The sequence below is a fragment of the Ictalurus punctatus genome, chromosome 14, assembly GCF_001660625.3.
Source record: "Ictalurus punctatus breed USDA103 chromosome 14, Coco_2.0, whole genome shotgun sequence".
In the NCBI taxonomy this organism is placed as follows: Eukaryota; Metazoa; Chordata; class Actinopteri; order Siluriformes; family Ictaluridae; genus Ictalurus; species Ictalurus punctatus.
Window position 1 is genome coordinate 18,633,965 of NC_030429.2, and position 20,031 is coordinate 18,653,995.

The 20,031-nt window shown below is 41.6% G+C and overlaps 2 protein-coding genes across 2 annotated transcripts in view; one reads left to right on the plus strand and one right to left on the minus strand.

Moving 5' to 3' along the window:
• The window catches only part of wwox (WW domain containing oxidoreductase), a 177,486-nt gene extending 168,871 nt beyond the window's left edge, over window positions 1–8,615 (plus strand). Inside the window, exon 9 of the mRNA XM_017485069.3 lies at window positions 7,258–8,615. Within this exon, the coding sequence (XP_017340558.1) occupies window positions 7,258–7,449 (192 nt within the window). The 3' untranslated portion in view covers window positions 7,450–8,615. The remainder of the gene's footprint in view (window positions 1–7,257) is intronic.
• The window catches only part of mafb (v-maf avian musculoaponeurotic fibrosarcoma oncogene homolog b (paralog b)), a 72,638-nt gene continuing 60,305 nt past the window's right edge, over window positions 7,699–20,031 (minus strand). The window contains exon 3 of the mRNA XM_017485074.3: window positions 7,699–8,569. The gene's annotated coding sequence lies outside the window, so the exon portion shown is untranslated. The remainder of the gene's footprint in view (window positions 8,570–20,031) is intronic.

Here is a 20,031-nt window from a genome sequence, read left to right on the forward strand (position 1 = left end):
ACATTGTCAAGCTGGAACAGGTTTGGGCCTCTTACTTCCTGTAAAGGGAAATCACAATGTTACAGCATACGAATACATTATAGACAGTCATGTGCCTCAAACATTGTGGGATAAGTCTGGGGAAGGCTCACATATGGGGGGGGAGGGTCATGATCAGGCAACCACATACTTTTGGCCGTATAGTTTGACTTGGATTGGAATGAAAGATGAGGAATTGTTCATGTGCCACTTTAATTCTCAGAAATTACTGGCTAGTGGTGTGCTTGGCAGTAGGGCAGGTCTCCTAGTCAGGTCTATCAGGGGATAGTTAGACCGGTAATGGCAGACTGAGTGGCATATTTGCTCAATCACGATGTGTATATTAATATTGTTGTGATCATCTCCTGTGAAGAGCAACTGCTTTAGTCTTAGTCATTCTAACTCACAGCCCCTAAAAAGGACCAGTTCTTGTCTATTTAGTGGTCTGAGCTGTGTGTGTGTGTGAATAAATCCTTTCACTGATGGTTGATTAGGCAGAGAGAAAAAGTGACAGGGGTGTTTACCCTTTACCCAGAATCCTCCTCACAGCTGACTGGAGCACGCTCAGATGTGCTGTCAGTTCACTGAGAGCAGCCACATTGACTGCAAAGGTAAACAATAAAGCGAAAGGAGGAACTGTGTAAATGCTCTACAGTTCTGGCTCCTTTGTGCTGTATGGTAATGGAGTTAGGACCAAGTGAAAGTTTTTTCGTTTTTGTAAATCATTCAATGTGCTTTTGAACTCTTTTATGCCTCCAGGAGTCAACAGCCTGCAGCACATTCCACTGTACACTAGACTATACCACTGACGGTTGCTACTTAGATGTTAGCAGAAGGCTGGAAATCTGTAATGTTGTTAGAGGTGTCGCAGCGATTAAACCCCCCCCAACACACACACACACACACACACACACACACACACACACACACACACACACACACACACACACACAGCCAGCTGTGATTTTCCTCTTGAATAAGTCACATGAAGTCTATGACTACAGTAGGTGTAATGCATGTTCGGGAAAGTTACTCAAAAGGTTATTGTTGTTGAGCCCTATTTGAAGGCCCCTGAGATTGACTCTGGTGATGTCAGGAAGCTTACCGGGTGCCGGAGGTCTATTGTGTCGGGTTTACACAGCGCTTTGGATCCGGGGGGAAGTGATGACACAGCAGATAAAGGAGGTGACTCTAGGGGGAGGTATGGCTGGCCGGAGGTGATGCACTGCCAAGCAGTTGGCACTATTGTGGGCATCATTTACTCAGCTTAGTACCGCTGTTAAATATGCATCAGTGCTGTGCGAAGAGAAGATCTTAGAAGTGTGTGAAATGGCACGGTGACCACAATATGTGTGTGTGTCAGGATCTTTCTGGATTACAGTGTACCGTTCTAAAATGGGTTAAATACATACCGTTACAGGGAAGAAAAAAAAAAACAAGCAGCCCGAGAAGATCTTGTTACAATGATTATTTATTAAATTTAAAATATCTTTAGCACAGATTAAAAATCAGACACCTCCAACTATCATGATCATCATGAATGAAAAATAAACATTCCTAAAAAACCGTCTCCGTTCATAGGATACATCTTCCCCTTCATAGAATATTTCATTTGAATAAGAATGTACATTTCAACACACAGGGCTGAGGCAAATCATAACACTTTTGGGTTTGTATGAAGCCGTCCGTCATGTGACCGCGTGGTGCAGTGTGTTGCAAGTAAACTTTAAAAGTTTACTATAAATATGTTTCCGTAACCTTATTGAAAATATTAAGTGCTCCTTATAAAATAAAGGAAACAGAATTATAGCTCACTGGTCATTATTTTGGCTCTGGCACTTGGGCAATAAAGGAACATATCTGCGTCTGGTGTTATTAATGCACACTGCAGATGTTTTTCAGAAACTTATGAAACACAACAAATATTGCCATATTAATAAGAATTCGCTTCTTTTAAGCCTCTTTTTCTACCTACATTTGTCTTGTTGTTGCTTGGCACCGAGTTCAAAAAGTTCAGATGTGGTCCTTCACTGCTTCTCCGTTTTTGTCCTGACTATTTGCCTCAACCCTAACCTTTACAAATGTAAAGACAAGAAACAAAAACACAATGGGGATGACAGGCAAAGGAAACAACCACTTACAGTACTTAAAAATGTCACAATTTTTCACATTTTTTTTTATGAGCTAATAATTGTTTCTATTTTTTTTATTCTTTCTTTGTTTTTTTTTGTTTTTTTTTAGCACATGCCACATGAGACTTTGATTATAAAAGTACCTGAAATAATTGCTAGAATATCAGCATGCATAGCTGTTTGGTATCTACATTTATTTACAGAGATGGCGGACATCTTTACATTTTTTGGAAGATGACTTGGCGGGGGTTATGTCACGTGAGAAAACAAAAGTTGACCCGTTACGGTCATTAACAGATAAGAGTTCATTAGCAGCGCTGCTACATACCGTAGATACTCATTCTACACTGGTTACGAAATGTTGGAGTATAAATATAGGAAAAATGCCGTAAAGGGTCTGTGGCACATAGCACTAGAGGCCTATCGGGAGGACACGGGTTTACAAAAGGGATCTACGTGTGTCTCAACTACAAACTGTCACCCAGCACAAGACTCCCAGCATGTCATGGAGACGATTATTAAACTTACATTATAGTACAGTACATACAGCCTGATAGTTCAGTATGTGCATTCAGTGACTTGGAGGTGACGTGCCAGATCAATCTGAAGTACTTAAAGCATTTACAACGAAACGAAAAAGTTAACAATGCCGAAGTACTTGGAACTAATTCTAAACATAAAAAACCCCAGAAATACACACTTAATGTTTATTGCGAAATTAAAGCTGCACGTTTGGATAGTTTGCATGAGATTTTGATTGAATCCCAAAGGGAAAAAAAAATCAATAAAAAAAACAGTACTGGAAGACTTGAATGGATTCCTCAGGAAAGTCCGCAGACAGCTTTATTGCAAGAGCTTAAAGCTTAAATGTGAATTTCAAACCGAGGTCTGTCTTGTTAAATGTATACGTTTCTGTCTTAGATTTGAGCTTGTTTATAACTGATCTTAGTTTCGTTTGCTTTGGTTTGCTATCAGTATTGCTGCAAAATGTGTGCTACCCTAATAAAACCAAATAAAATAAACACTATTCATGATTTTAAATGCCCGTCATGGGCATACACAGATAAACAAGAAAATGTACACTTTTACACAAATATACACCAAGCTCTTGTTTACTCCTCTCTCTCCCCTTCTCTGTGTCTTTCCCTCCTCTCGCTCCTGCTCTTTGCTAAACAGGGCAGCGTGTGATAAATGGCAGCGGTGGGTGGTTTTGCATGTTAATGCGATATCTCATAAAGCTTATCGCCCCAAACGGGTCACCAAGGTCAAGTGGTGAGGGGTTGAGCATAACAGCAGTAAGATTGCATCCCTCTTGTTCTGCCTGACAGTGTCATTTCACCTTCTCGCTCACACACAGAGTTTCTCACAGACCTTTTGCGCCTCCGATGCTAAAACTGAGAGCGTTCGGATGCTGGCTCTTTGCGGATCAATGGTAGAATTCATTTAGTAGAGAGACTTCCGAGAGGAATGCAGTACAGTGCAAATGTAAACAAGGTACAGCGCTCCATAAAAGCACTGTAGTCGCCTGTAGACATGTGCACGGAGCTGTAATTCAGCCAGAGATCGCTGCAATAAAGTCACGTAAGCTGTTCTGTAGCGCTGCACCAGAGCCGCAGTGTGACTCTACATTTGTTGGGATTTTTCTTGGTTAAGTTCAGCTTTGAGGAAGGGTTAAAGCACTTTAGCACAACTTCCTCTTCATTCCAATGCCTTTGTTTGGCAGCACAGAACTGGATGTAGCACCGAAACCCCATTAGCAGTGAATAATCTCAGTCATGCTAGTCTTTACTTCGCTTCAATGCAGAACACATTACACACTACTGTAATGGCGTACTGTATGTGCACTAGTTGCAATCAAGCAGAGGTGAAAACAAGGGCACAAGAAGAGCTCAGTCAGTTCCAGAGACTGTTCTGTATACTTTAAAGCGTTCCACCTTTATATATAATAAGCCTCCAAGTGTTCGAGGGATTGTGTTGTTTGTGTATCGTTTTATCGGCATGAGTTTTAGTTAGGAGTTTAGGAGTTACACTCTTAAAAATAAAGGTTTCAATTAGAACCAAAGCGGTTCTTCGGGTTGATGCCAGAGGAGAACCCGTTTCCATAAAGAACCTTTTACTTTTAAGTTCTTTAGAGAACCATCTATTTACTGGTGCTTTAAAGAAGCGAGAAATGGTTCTTCACAGCGGTGCTACAAGGAACCATGTTATCATAAGTTCTCAAAAAGCCTAAGGGTTTTTAGCTGTAGTTAGTGCTATGGTTAGTGCTTAAAGGAACCAAAATGTGAACCTTTTCCAGTCCCACAAAGAACCTTTTAGGGTTCACTTTAACCTGTGAAGGGATGATAGCTTGAAGAACCAATACACTGCTCTGAAGAACCAATAATGAAACATAAAGAACTTCTCCAAAGAACCATATAGCTCAACTCAAGAATCCTATACAATGAAAAAAGGCTCATGATGAGAAGAAAGTTCTTTGCAGAACCTATGGTGCTGTAAAGAACCATTGAAGAACCTTTATTTTTGAGAGTTAGTAGTGAAGATTTTTTCATTTGTTGCAGAAATGTAGAGCCACTAACTCAGGCTTGGATACAGGAAGTCACTGCCAGTCCCCTTACCATAGAGGAGATAGGTGGGGTAAGGAGGAGAGGGTGAGGGTGAGAAAGGTAATTTATTAACTTCCTCTAACCTCTCTGTGCCTGCGCACTACAGGCTGACAAATGGCCTTGTGGAACAGGATGATGGACTCTTATTACCTGCACCCTCTTTGCTTAATCCAAAAACAAGATTTCCAGGGTGGTTGCACATGCAGTAAAGAGATTGATGAAGTGGCCTTGTCTACATGATGTGTAAATATTTGGCCGTATGGAGTATGATGCTGGAGTTGGCTACACGTACAGGTGTAATAAAGACAGCTAGGCAGGATGACAAGGGTGTCAGATGTTTCACCCCCCCCCCCCCCCCCCCCCCAAACCTAGTTGTTTTTAACTGCATTTTGTGTGCTCTGTCTTTTTGTCTCCTTTTTTTTAATTCCAGTTTAAATGAATTGCTCCAAAATGATGCCAAGTTTACTAACTTTCAACTCTACAGCGCTTTCTTCCTTTCCCTTTTTTTTGTCTACGTTTAAAAACTTAAGTTGAAAGAGTTTTAGAGCTTTCGGCATATCACCCTAGAAATGTAATTACCCGATGAGTAAATACCGTCTGGTCCGAGTCTGCATATTGAACAGCGTGGCTGCATGGACTGGAAAGATTGAGTGACATTTTATATCCTTTTATATTTCTGCCTTCAAATGTGTATTAACTTATCATTCCAAAAGCAGGTAAGACTCAGAAAGATGCATCCTTTTGATGTCATGTTTATTGACTCGCTAACCAAAGGAATGTGCGACATCTGCGTACTTCAAAAGGCATTCAGGTACACACACACACACACACACACACACACACACACACACACACACACACACACACACACACACACACACACACACACACACACAGGCATTTAGCTCAAGAGGAGGGAAGTAAAATTCCTCTCAGAATTTCTGGCTACAGCCTTGGCTTTCTTCCCATAATGTGTGTGTGTGTGTGTGTGTGTGTGTGTGTGTGAGTGAGTGTGCGCCTAACCAGCATGCTGTTACAGACTTCACCAGCTTGGGCTACAGCTGTGGATTCGTCTGCTTAAACAAGGCTGAGTCTTTGTGCCGTGTGAGTGTGTGAGTATGCGTGTGTGTGTGTGTGTGTGTGTGTGTGTGTGTGTGTGTGCTGGGAGACAGGAGTACAAGTTTCTCTCAGTGCCTGCCAGCCGATTGCTCCTAAACATTGGTCTTGGCTTTTGAGAGGCGCACAACACCGGTGCTATTGGAAGATAAAGAACAGGCCCATTTCAAGTCTCCTGCAGAGTTTCATGAGAAGCAACGGCAGCAGCTTTCTACCACGAGGAGGGGCATGAAACACGACTGTGCTCTAATTCTATCTGACATGTTTTTCTTCTCCTCCTCCATCTTTCCGTCACCTCCAAAAAAAAAAAAAAAAAAAAAAAAAGGCCAAACCTATGGTACTAAGTCATGTGGAAGAAAAGCTGTGCCTCTGGCGGAGACGGACTACCGGACAAGCTGGTTGTTTTTTTTTGGTATAAATGTTACAATGGAGCAATCCTAACACATCATGCTAATCGAAATGACTGACTGAAAGCAAGCAGCGGTAATAAGAAAGGCAACACACACACACACACACACACACACACACACAGACATTATTTCACCTTAGTAACATGGCCATGAAACTACTCCGAGCAAAAGGACTCTGTTCCTCTAGCCGTAGTTGAGTTTGTGTGTTTGTGTGTGTGTGTGTGTGTGTGTGTGTGTTTACAGCAGTGAGAAGCAGTTTTCATTTGAATGTGGTGAAATTCTTTTGACATCAGATGAACGGACAGTTTTTGTAGCCTGCGTGTGTTCTTTGTTCAAGGCGATAACCAAAGAGCGAAGCCTCCTATGTATAGTACATACACATATACCGAGTTTCACGTTTCTTCTGCAAAGAGATTATAAAGCCAGCCAAATTTCCCTTAATTCCAGCATTTCCTCCCTGAAATACGGTACATAAGAAAAGACGCAGCGTGCAGTGTTTTGTCAGTACATGACAGTCGCATTCCATCATCATTTATATCCACTCTGTCTTTAAAAAAAAACAAAAAAAACTTGCATTGGCTCAGTTTCAGGACTATGAATGTGTCAGTCATTTTTACATGACAGCATGCAGTGTCTTTACGCCATTGATCCTGTGTACAGTGGAGTTAGAAAGTCTGTATGTACACACTCACAGCCTCTTTATCCTTCCGTTGTCAGTCTGGTTACTGAGGCTGTGGCTTGCCGCCTGTCTAAACGAACTTCCCTCAGGATCTTTTTGACAGGCCTCGAATCTTCGTCTTTGCCGTTAATCACTCTGGAAGCTTCTGTAGGAATTGTACATGATCAAACCAATGTCTCTTTTATATCACCCTTTGAAAATGTCCTTGCTCATGCTCTGTTTATGTTTTGACATCATGATTTCTGTTTTTTTGTTTTGTGTGTGTGTGTGTTTGTTTTTTTTTTTGTCTTTTTTTGCAGCAACAGGGTGCAGCCACTACGGTGTACTGTGCAGTGGCTCCTGAGCTGGAAGGCCTGGGTGGGATGTACTTCAACAACTGTTTCCGCTGTGTGCCGTCAGCGCAGGCCCAGGACCCTTCCAGTGCCCTCAGCCTGTGGGAGCTCAGTGAGAGACTGGTGCAGGAGCGATCCGGCGGCCCTCAGGCACTGTGACCGCACGACCTCCACCACGCTATAATCCCTCAGCCCAGCATGGCTTACCTGCTCAACCATCACTGCAACTGATTGCTTCATCACCATGCATGAGGAGGGCTGAGATAATAAAGAGCAAAAAAAGAGCAAAGGGAATTTTATAGTAGGCAGGCAGTTATCAGAGAGCAAGAATTCAGTCTGCTAGACCGACAGATGGAAGCAGAGAGAGAGAGAGAGAGACTGATTTGTACTGTTTCTCTTTTGTAAGTCCCAGGCCACATGGGTTTCTCATCTTTCTTCTGTAAGGTGATTAGAGCTACCGCTAGAACACTGTACACTGTTCTGTAATCCACAACGAACACCAAGTTTCCTAGCTAGGGGTGGTGGAAAATAAAACGTATTAAAGTGGATTCTCATAGCGCACTCAACACAAAAAAAAAATCATCTAAAATATCAGGATTTCAAAATTGTCCTTATTGCCCATCCATCTGTACAAATCAACGTGAACGAGTAAATGTCGTACTAAAGGTGCAGAGACGATGTAGAGGAAGCATTATGTATGCTGTCTATTTACATACGCAACCACTGAAAAGAACTGGTCTGTATAGATATGCTGTACATAATATACATCGAGTGCTGTTCTAATTAGCATATGTTTCTGGATATTATTCTAATTTCTGACCCCCATCTGCCCGAAGACTCCAGATCCAGTCTACAGTGAACGTTTACAAAATTCTATGTTAATGCTAATTACAATGAAGCAGCATCTTTGAGGACAACAGGAGCGCCGGTGCTGGCTGAAGGGAAGAGTCTTGCAGTCTTAAGAAATTTCAGGTGGAACGTTCCTCTCGAACTCCTTTTTTTCTTGTCCTTTTAGTTTTGTGAATGTTTTCGAAAGCGTTTTCCCTGTAAAAGCTGGTCTTCATTTGCTGACAACCAACTCAAGAAGAAAGAAAATTCAGCAGAAGAAGAGAAGGTGGCAAAGACTGAAGAATGGCACCAGATCTCTTTTTTTTTCACTCTCCACTTTCCTCCTTTTCTCCCTGTTCTTTGCCTTTCTTTGCAGGTTGACTGTTGTGCTTTGGGGCAGTCTTGGTGCCATGGGTCAGTCTGAGCTAGAAGCATTCCAGTGTTGTGGGACCTGGATGGGGAGAAACAAATAAACATTAATTACAGTTTGATTCAGACACATTTTTGTTGTTGACAATTTATTTGATCAACCCACACTCTCAAAGACTTTGTAGGAAATGTCTGAGTGAGAGCAATTTATTTGAATCTCATACATATGATATTTTAGAGCCGAGAGTCAGCGTACACAAATCTTACATAACTGATCATTAGTACAGGACCGCTCACAGTACACTAACCCAATACGTTTAAGTTCTACAGTATCAACGGTTCCATCTGTATTCATATTGCAGTGTGGTCATCTACATATAACGAGTTTGCCAATCAACCAAACCACTACAACGTGTATTTATTAGTTGTGCCTTGGCCTGTATCTGAGATCTAGCACTTGTACCAGGTGTCTATATTACCATACGTAATCACTGATTATATTAGGGTTCACTTCCTAATAACTCTGATAATTGGAAGTGCAGTTAATTACACTTAGCCCAGATCATCAAACATTTTGTGTGAAATGTGCAGAGAAGCCTTGATTAGAACTAGGGATGCAAGCAAATATGAATACTCTAAACAAATTGAGCAGATAATGTGTTTTAAATGGATACGAATGCAGATAAGTCTAGGAAGTGTAATAGATACGCCCTAGCGCGGTGGTCACCAACCCTGTTACTGGAGATCTACCTTCCTGAAGACCAACTAAAACAGGTGTGTTGGCGTTTAGTTGGAGATGAAACCTGCAGGAAGGTAGAGCTGAAGGAAGAGGGTTGGTGACCAGTGATCCAGAAAGATTGTTATTTAGTAGGTTTTTACGTCGCAGGACAAAGTCCATTTTCATCGACATGAACGTGCAGCAGTCCTTCGTAACTGCCTAGTCGAGGTTGCAGGTCAGGGTACTTGGTTAGGGTACTAGGTGTGTTTATATATTGGGAAATAGAACTAAATTCTTTAGAAAATATCTGAAGCAGGTACAAATAACAAATAAACGCGAGTTTGATTAAAAACAGTCACGCACACATCTCAGTTATAAATTCGAGTGTATTCGAGTATGAGCAACTGCCAGAGCCAGAATTCATAGACAGTGCTGGCATTTCTAACTTCTTTTTCATTTTTATTAAATAAACGACATACAAGTGTTCTTGTTTAGGCCATGTCCATTTCAGGTTTAAATCCAAACGCAGTTACAGATCATGGCACTCTGTTAGATATCTTCACTTCAGAGGAGATAGAAAGCCAGGCATTGTGATGTAGTGTCCATCAACACTGTGTGTGCACTGTGTGGATTGGTCAGTTGTAGCTCAATGAGCTGTGCTGTGTGTGACTGTGAGTGCCTGTGTGTTTAGCAGCGCTTTGACCATGACCCGGAACAACTCCATAAACAAACCACCTGTCACACACATTATTCGCTCCAGCAGAGTAATCGACACATGAAGAAACCAATCATACAGCAGAGCTGACGTGGGTTTTTGTGCTTGGGCAGCCAGTGGAATCAACAGTGCATACAGACAGGTCCAGACCCAGACCCTGAGAGGACAAGACATGCGCTAGAGACCCTGGAAAAACCCTTCAAAGCAGCAAATATATCCTGTGTATCATCCGGTTAGATAGAGCACCTTTCTCTCACACACTTACTCACCCACACATTCTTTCACACACTGTCTTGGTGGTGTTCTTAGGTGCAACTTACGTTGCATGGGTCCTGAGTGCAGGTGGCCTATCTCTTCTCTCTCTCACACACAGTACTGTGCAAGGAAACTGTGATGCAACACGGAGACGGTACACACACCAGCTCAGTTCTAACATCAGCCTCCCACCAGATGGCCAGGATGTTCTGAGAAACGTGTCTCAATCTTCTCCACCAGGTAGCCACAAAAAGCCAATCTGTGTCAGCCAATCTTCCAAACTAAATAACTTGCTCTTTATATTAATCCAATTCTGATTGAATCCTTTCTACTCTCTGCTCTCTCTCTCTACTTTTCTGTTTCTCTCCAGCTCCTTCCCGAATGGTGGAGGATAGAACCTAGAGACGCAGTAAAAATGTCACTGTGTAATAAATGGGCGCATGAGAGAGAGAGAGGTGGGGAGGGAGATGAGACATTGCTTGTTTTTGTCTGATATTGAGGCAGGTTAGCTAATGATGTGAAGCGTGTAAACCTGAAGTGGTATTAAAGCATGAGTGGAAGAGGGAGAGAGCGAGTGTATGTGCTGGATCCTATAGGCTAGACATGATACTGGATAAGAGCAGATAACGTGGGAACACAGATGTGGAGTTTCTGGGCCAGCCAGGTGTCACATTATATTGTTTGCAATTGGCCTGAACATAGAAATGAAATCTCCCATACTGTACTGTTCGTTCTCTCTCTCTCTCTCTCTCTCTCTCTCTCTCTCTCTCTCTCAAGACAGAGACTGGGACATGTATCTAGCTATCTCTGAACGTTTTGTAGGATGCTGTTTTTGACACAGTCCCTGTAGACCAGTGGTCATCAACCCTGATACCTACCTGAAGACTAGCTTCAACCATAATCGTGCCCATATAATCACTGCCTTAAGAAGTTCTTGATCAACTAAAACAGGTGTGTTAGATTTTGTCTGGATCTGAAACCTACAGGAAGGCAGATCTCCAGGAATAGGGTTGGTCACCACTGCTGTAGACCTTGAACCATGGCTAAAAATCACTTGACCTACTAGGGAAAGTAACCTGTAAGAACTGTGTATTAAATGGGATCTTAGGGGAAAAAAAAAAAAGTAAACATATGATAATGTTTGCCTTTTTGGGATGCTCGGTACAACCCCATCTTTCCCTGCTGGTGTCTTTTTTTCTATCTCCAACTGGGCTCAGAGGTAGATGTGAGTATTGGCTTCTATGTTGAATTTTAAGTGTTTTTGGGTAATAGGCTAAATTTGAGCCAACATCATCCTGTGAGTTTAGAAGATTGAGAGCACCATTCAGCTTGTCCCACCTAGCATAAACTCTCACATCGACCACACACCTGTAGGCACTGTCACTGGTATAACAAATAAGCCCTTGTCCTCTATTCAGAGCTGCAGCACTGGATCAAACAGATATGGCCTAAAATGTCTGTTTGATAAGAAAGTAATATGACAGTAGGATTTGATCCATGCTACAGAGCTTGAGTGTTATAGTAAATGACAGTCACTAGACTTTTCTCTCTTTCAGAATTGGCTCAATGTGCATGAAGGGTCAATATATTTGGTGAGCGTAATCCGAGTCTAAGGTCTGTCTAGGATTGATTGGCATTGGTAACCAGACATCGGTGACCATGAGGATGGTCAATGTCAGCAGAGTCAGGGTCCAAGACAGACAGCTACACAGAGGCCAGAGCAGGGAGGCTTACAGTACACACACTACAGAGGATCGCTCCACCCAATCCCACACACACCATCCACAATGGAGGTGGCTGTATGCAGTGAGTACACTGCCCTGTCCACTGACTTGTGAGCAACCCCACCCCCAGTCATCTCTTTAAAGCAGCTACACTCTGATCTCAGGTTAGTGCAGAAGAACTGCATCCACTGATGCCTTACAGGAAGGATAAAGATTTCTTTTGTGTGCGAGGCACTGAAGGATTCATGAGGGTATGTTTTTCTCCTTTTTTCAAAGGAAACTGCCGGTCCTCTGAGGTCTTCGCCACAAAGCCGTATTGATCACCGTATCGGAATCATTTGATAGTTAATCAATACATTTTCTTTCAGTGGCGTGCAGGAGGCCATTTTTCAAATCCCAACCTTGAACCTCTGTGCAGTAAAGACAGTCACTCTCACACAAAAACACACACATACAATAGCTTCATATGGTACAGTCGCATCTTCAGAACCCAAGGGTATCGCTTCCGACATTAGTTTGTTTTTGAATTACTTTCATGATTCATATAATTGAGGTGTGATTATCATCTACAGCAGCTACATGTAGCACTAAACACATTCAATATGTTGGGTTTTAATATGTAATATCAAGCCACTGATCAACCGTAACGTGTTTATTTAGCTATTTAATGCTTGTTACCATGTATGTGATGCTTTAAGTGTTAATCTGATCTTGCCCTACAGGGTATAGAGTGGAGAAGAGGACAGAGGGGTTGTTCTGAGGTAACAAGCTCTGCCCCGACACCTCGATAAGACTGTATCAGTTCCTGTTTGCACAGCTTTCTGTGTAACCAAAATCCTCTCTCTGAACACACGCTCTGCGCGTACTGAATTTCCCCCCATTTAGAGTGACATTCTCAATCTGGATCACTCTTTCATTCTCTGCTTGTTTAAATAGAGAGGAGACTGTGTGTGGGGGGATGAGAGAGAGGGAGAGAGAGAGGGCAGGGAATTATGACAAGTCATGTACCAAAGCTATCATTAGTGCTTATTACAGATTGTCAGTAAATAACAAGCTGCTCCCTGACCTGTGTGGATTCTCTCCAACCTCATCAACAGTCTGTCTCCTGGTTTCTCTGCCACACATCTGTGTCGAGGATGTGCAAGCTGTACAGCCATACTGTAGACCAGGTGCTTAATATCTACACTTCATGGAGCAATTACAGCACAGGAATGAGCTTTTAATTCCACCTTATTGGCTCAATATTGCTGCTGGTGTTTAGTTTGACTTATTTATTTATTTATTTTTAAAGAAATATCGTAATTAGTTTTGAAAAGGCTGGTCGAACTCATTCGTTTCTACAATACCCCGTGGCTTTAAACAACACTCAGTTGCTGTACTGGTGTGGCTTTCCGAAAACACTTCTTCTGCTCGGCAGCACGGCTATAATAGCACAATTGGAAGCTTTGAGACCACCAACTACAGCCACTTATTTCTATCTACACAGTGACTTTAGCCAGAAACAAAACCAAGCATGAGTTACAATCAGGTCATTTCAGTTTTACAGTATTTTAATCGCTATACAAACATTATGCTTGTGCACCGATTCATAACAGCGTTTATAACGCTACCGAGAAATAAAACGTGACGATTGGAATTGTGAACTTCCTTACACTGCGCTTTGTTAATATGTTCAGCTCCTTGAAGCATACAATATAGCTGGTCAATAATCCTTACCAGGAGTATATTTAGTGTATTATAACTTTGAAATGAATATTGGCTGTAGGAAAATAATTACGGCTCATTCTCAAAGTTTCATTGGCTTACTGGCCTGTGAAATGCCAAAGTCTGTAGATATTTTTAATGATTCCAATCAATCCTATCACTCTCTGAGGATACACTCCATAGATGCATGAGAGTAGGAGAATTTATCATCCAACTGCCAACCATAAACTGCCATCTCTCCAGCTCTGAAGATTAGCATGTGATTAAAATGTAGGTCAATATTTATTAGGTGCTGTTATAAAGTCGATGTTAGTTCTATGAAATCCAGTAGCTGACTGGAGTGGACTGGAGCGGCTCTTAGCTGATAGATATTTAGGGTCAGTGTACATATTGACAGTTTGTTAATGAGAAAAAAAATCTCAATTTTGCTCACAAAAGAAATCTGTACAAGTCATTGTCCCACAGTGCTTGCCTTTAAATTTGTTTATGAAAAGTCTATATTCATTTCCTGATGAATTCTTCGTCACAGACCTTTAGATTCGCTGATTATGGAACGTGGCAGTGTTTTGAAGCACCCTCTTCCCTATGAGACACTTAAGTCTCTGCACTTTATCTTTCTTTAATGTGTATTTCTCTGTTTAAGCTTTCGTTTTTGGTAGCGCTTGTGTGTGTACAGTATGTATGCAGGTGTGTATTTGATGTATCTGTTTTGATGATTGCGTTACCTAGTATTACGCAATCATAGTTTAACCTCACTGTGCAGAAAATACTGCATTGTTCAGCAAAGGGTTTTAATTTGTTTTGACTTTTATTTTAAAGCTTATATGATGAAATCATTTTAGTATAAAACGTAATGTGTGTAAACATTAAGGTGCATTCAATGCAGCAATTTTGCCACGTTCTTTTAAGAAACATGGAAGCTGAAAGTCTTTTGGGTTTTAAATCTTGAAAATCTGAATTATTATGGATCATGTGACAGTTTTTATTGCCACATAAAATATAAGAGCCTGTCATGTTTCTATATGTAGATGCGGACCAGAAGGTCGTGAGTTCAAATCCCAGCACTGCATACAGCTGCCACTGCTGGACTCTTGAGCAAGACCCTTAACCCTGAACTGCTCAGCTGTATCAATGAAATAAATGTATAAGGGTATCTGCCAAATGGCGTAAATGTACACTCGTCGTCCACTTTATTAGGAACACCTGCACATTCATGCTGTTATCCAGTCAGCCAATCGTGTGGCAGCAGCACAAAGCAAAAATGCTTGCAGATACAGGGCAAGAGCTTCATGTTCATATCAAACATCAGAATGAAGAAAAAGTGTGATCTTTGTGACTTTGATCGTGGCATCGGTGTTGGTACCGGATAGGTTGGTTTGAGTATTTCATAAAGTGCTGATCTCCTGGGAATTTCGCAGATGTCTAGAGTTTACACAGAATGGTGCAAAAAACTAAACAAAACAAAACATCCTGTGAGCAACAGTTCTGTGGATGGAAACACATTGTTGATGAGAGAGATCAAAGGAAAATGGCCAGATTGTTTCGAGCTGCCAGGAAGGATATAGTAACTCATATAATCACTCTTTACAATGGTGGTGAGCAGAAAAGCATCTCAGGATGCACAAAACATCGAATCTTGAGGTGGATGGGCTACAACAGCAGAAGCCCACATCAGGTTCCGCAGGAATCTGAGGCTATCATGGGCACAGGCTCACCCAAACTGGACAGTTGATTAGAAAACAAAATCATCCGGTCTTTTTCCGGTCTTCAACTGTCCAGTTTGGGAGAGTCTGTGCCCATTATATCCTCAGATTCTTGCTATTGGCTGACAGGAGTGGAACCTGATGTGATCCTCTGTTGTTGTAGCTCATCCACCTCAAGATTTTATGCATTGTGTGTGTGCATTTCTGCTCAGCACAGTTGTAAAGAGTGATTATTTGAGTTACTACAGATTTCCTGTCAGCTCAAAGCAGTCTGATCATTCTCCTCCGATGTCTCATCAACAAGCTGTTTCAGCCTGCAGACCCTCTGTTTTACCCATTCTGTGTAAACTCTACAGACTGTTGTGTGAAAATCCCAGGGAGACCAGCAGTTTCTGAAATAATCAAAGCAGCCCTTCTAGTAGCAATATCCATGCCACAATCAGTCACAGAGATCACACTTTTTTTTCATTCTGATGTTTGATGTGAACATTACCTGAAGCTCTTTACCTATATCTGCATGCCACCACATGATTGGCTGATTAGATAACTGCATGGATGTACATATGTTCCTAATAAAGTGGCTAGTGTGTGTGTGTGTGTGTGTGTGTGTGTGTGTGTGTGTGTGTGTGTGTGTGTGTGTGTCTCTCTCTCCCTCTCTATCCCTCTCTCTAATAACAGCTTTTAAAATTGGCACATTAAACAATTTAAACAATGCAAAAATGAATGGCTCTCTCAAATGAGTTTTACATTACATAAGTAAGTATATATACTGTGACCTTCACTGACCTTTCAATCTTTTGTTAAAAGTATTAACACTCTACTGTCTACTGTCATGGATATCAAACAATTGCAAACACAACACAGGTTTATCCAAAAAAAATATTTGTTAAATGTAGGTGTGCAACAATTATTGGCACCCCTATGAATTCCATCCATCTTCATACCGCTTTATCCTTTTCAGGGTTGTGGGAAACCTGGAGTCTATCCCAGGGAGCATCGGGCACAAGCCGGGGTACACCCTGGACAGGGTGCCAATCCATCGCATTGCACAATCTCTTACACATTCACACACCCTTTCATACACTACGGACACTTTGGACATGCCAATGTCAACCTACCGTGCATGTCTTTGGACTGGGGGAGGAAACCAGAGTACCCAGAGGAAACCCCCGTAGCACGGGGAGAACGTGCAAACTCCGCACACACAGGGCCACAGTGGGAATCAAACCCCCGACCTTGGAGGTGTGAGGCGAACGTGCTAACAACTAAGCCACCGTGTGCCCAGTTCCACCATCAGAGCAATAATTAAGAAGTTCCAGTCAACCGGAGATGTTATGAATCAGCCTGGAATTGGACGTGTGTCTATATCGTCTCAGCGCACTGTGAAGAGAATGCTTCGAGAGGCCAAAAAATCTCCAAGGATCACAGCTGGAGAATTGCAGAAGTTAGTTGCGTCTTGGAGTCAGAAAGTCTTCAAAACTACAATCTGAAGTCACCTACATCAGCACAAGTGGTTTGGAAGTGTTTCAAGAAAAAAATCCTCTACTCTCATCTGAAAACAATCTCAAGCGTCTTCAGTTTGCCAGAAACTACTGGAACTTCAAATGGGATCGGGTTCTATAGTCAGATGAAACCAAAATAGAGCTTTTTGGTAATAAACACCAGAGGTGGTTTTGGTGCACACAGAGAGGTAGCCATATGGAAAAGTACCTCATGCCCACGGTTAAATATGGTGGTGGTTATTTAATGTTTTGGGGCTGTTTTTCTGCCAGAGGACCTGGACATTTTGTTAGGATACATGGCATCATGAACACCAAATATCAACAGATTTTAAATGAAAACCTGACTGCCTCTGCCAGAAAGCTTAAAATCGGCCGTGGCTGGATCTTCCAGCAGGACAATGATCCAAAACCTACATCAAAATGAACACAAAAATGGTTTACTGACCACGAAATCAAGGTCCTGCCATGACCATCCCAGTCCCCTGACTTGAAACCCACAGAAACCCTGTGGGGTGAACTGAAGAGGAGAGTCCACCAGCATGAACCTCGAAATTTTAAAGATCTGGAGAGATTCTGTATGGAGGAATGATCTCCGATCCCTTGACATGTATTCTCCAACCTCATCAGGCATTACAGGAGAAGACTCAGAGCTGTTATCTTGGCAAAGGAAGGTAGCACAAAGTATTGACTAAAAGGGTGCCAATAATTGTTGCACACCTATATTTAACAAAGATTTTTTATAAACCTGTGTTTTGTTTGCAATTGTTTGATATCCATGAGAGCAGAGTATTGTTGTGAATGTTTTGAACCAAAGATCAAAAGTCTATACAATTAAGACAATTTTTCACATATATAAAATAGAGACACATGAATGAGAGCTAAATTATATGTACATAGAGGAATGTATATATATATATATATATATATATATATATATATATATATATATATATATATATATATATATATATAAAATTTACCTCTCATTCTTGTATCTCTATTCATCTCTATTGCAGCAGAAAAGGGCCAAGATCTCTTTAGCCAAACTGACCTTGGGCACTTTGATTTATGTCATTTTCCCTTTGTGAGGAAGCTGCGCAGTGACTGGGAAAAGAGAGGGGAGAACTTATACCTGCCACAGCTTTCAAAACATGAGAAAAAATGAGCACTTGGGCTCAAGTACAATTATTCCCTTCTGTCTGGAGATTCATCACAACGAGAGAGTGAGGGAGCGAAAGAAAGGAAGGGTACAAATTAATGAGAGAAGAGGAAGAAAGGATGGGGTGGAGGTGGCTGAAAAAAATGTGGATAAAAAAATTAGAGCGAAAGTGAGTGGAGGAGAGAGAGAGTGATGGAGAGGTAGTGGAAGTAAAAAAAAAAAAGCAGGAAAAGGAAGAAAGAGGATTTGTCAGTGCACTTTAGAGGAAGGCTCAGCGCTAAAGGCTGAGGTGGCAGTAATGAAACATTCATAATCGGCACAGACACGCTCCAGCGGCCTCGCCGACACACTGTTTAACCAGCGCCACCACTCCAAGGTCACACACACACACACACACACACACACACACAACATTTCAGAAACACTGATTCAAACACTGTGTGTGTGTATATATATATATATATATATATATATATATATATATATATAGTGGGATTTGTTTTACAATGGAAGACCTCACAACAGCTCATCCTCACAGGAAAGTCTGTCCATGATGTAGTGGTGTGTTAGATGTGGTAAGTGAGCAGCTCTCTCTCTCAGTCTGAGTGTGTGTGTTTACCTCCCACTGTCACAGGCAGCTCATTAGAGTGCAGGTTAACAGCCACCTCCAGCCGCCATGTTAGCTTCGAAAGTTCATTTTTCTCCACCTTTTAAGTTGCACCACTGCACCAATCTATAGCTATCAAAAGTATTATATAAATAGATTTGTCACGGGCACATAAACGACTAGCAATTTAATCCAGCTTGTTAAGGCTGCCAGCGAGAATAGATCTCTCTGCTGCTCTTTCCTCAGTCTCTCCTTCTCTCTGTCTTCCACTGTTCATGGTCTGCTCCTCTTTCTCTCAGACACCAAAAGAACACCAGTCAAAAGCTTGGACACACGGGACTGAATGTTTAATTCATCGTCTTAAAGAGAATTTTAAAAAGGCTTATGGCTGCAATGTGTTTCTAAGACAAATGTAATTAAATGACATTAGTGCACGTGTATCGAAATGTATACATGTATCAATACATACCATTCCTAAAAAAAATAACCTACAGTTTAGTTCATATCAAATGGTTTCTCCAAAGTTTTCATTTACAAAAATGCTGAGGTCCATTTAAGAAGCCTCCTGCTTCCCAACCCTCATCCTGTAGTCTCCTTCATCTGTATCTAACACAGCTCAGCTTAATTTACTTCATTTCTTTAGACGATGTGGGTGTGAGAAACAGATAGGTCAAACATTAGGAGTTGTTCGGATATGGACAGTACACAACCTAAGAATTTACTAAATGTACTGCGCAGTGAGAACACTAAAGCTGGTGTTCACACAGCTGGTGTGTGTTCACACTGTCACTACACAGGCAGCATTATTTATATAGTCGTCTGCGTACTTTCTGTGCACCTGGATGAGTTAAAGTGGTATCCACTAGGGGGCACTAGGTAACTGTTTCCTTGCCGACAGGTAACGTGAATGATTACACACTATCAGATCTGGGATGTAAATTTGTTGCAGTGAAGAAATTATATATATGTCAGTAAACTCAGCTTGCGTCTTGTCCACCATCGTCATGGTTACCGTCCTGTTTTTCTGCTGGCGTCACTTCACATCACGGCATACTGCCCACAAAGCTTATGCTGTATTTTGTGAACTCATGCTGGTAGTTTATGAGGATGTACTCATACAACACAGTGAGTGATTTCTGCATATGTGTTGCAGCCATCTTGTATGGTTAAAAGCAAGTATAAGACTACTGCAGAATGCCAGATGTGTAGGGCAGATGCAGATGTACCCCTGATGTACAGTGTGATCTTTCTCCTGCATGTTCTCTCTCCGCTGCTTTACATCCTGAGCTCTTTTGATTATATGCTCCGTAATTAAATGCAGGGATTAAAGAAAAGTTCACCGGTTTATACAACTGTGCAAATGAGTTAATAGAAAATTCATTTATGGCATAATATTTAACTATTCTTTTCTTTACAATGGAGCAATCTCTCAGTCCTACACCCCCCCCCTTCCCTGC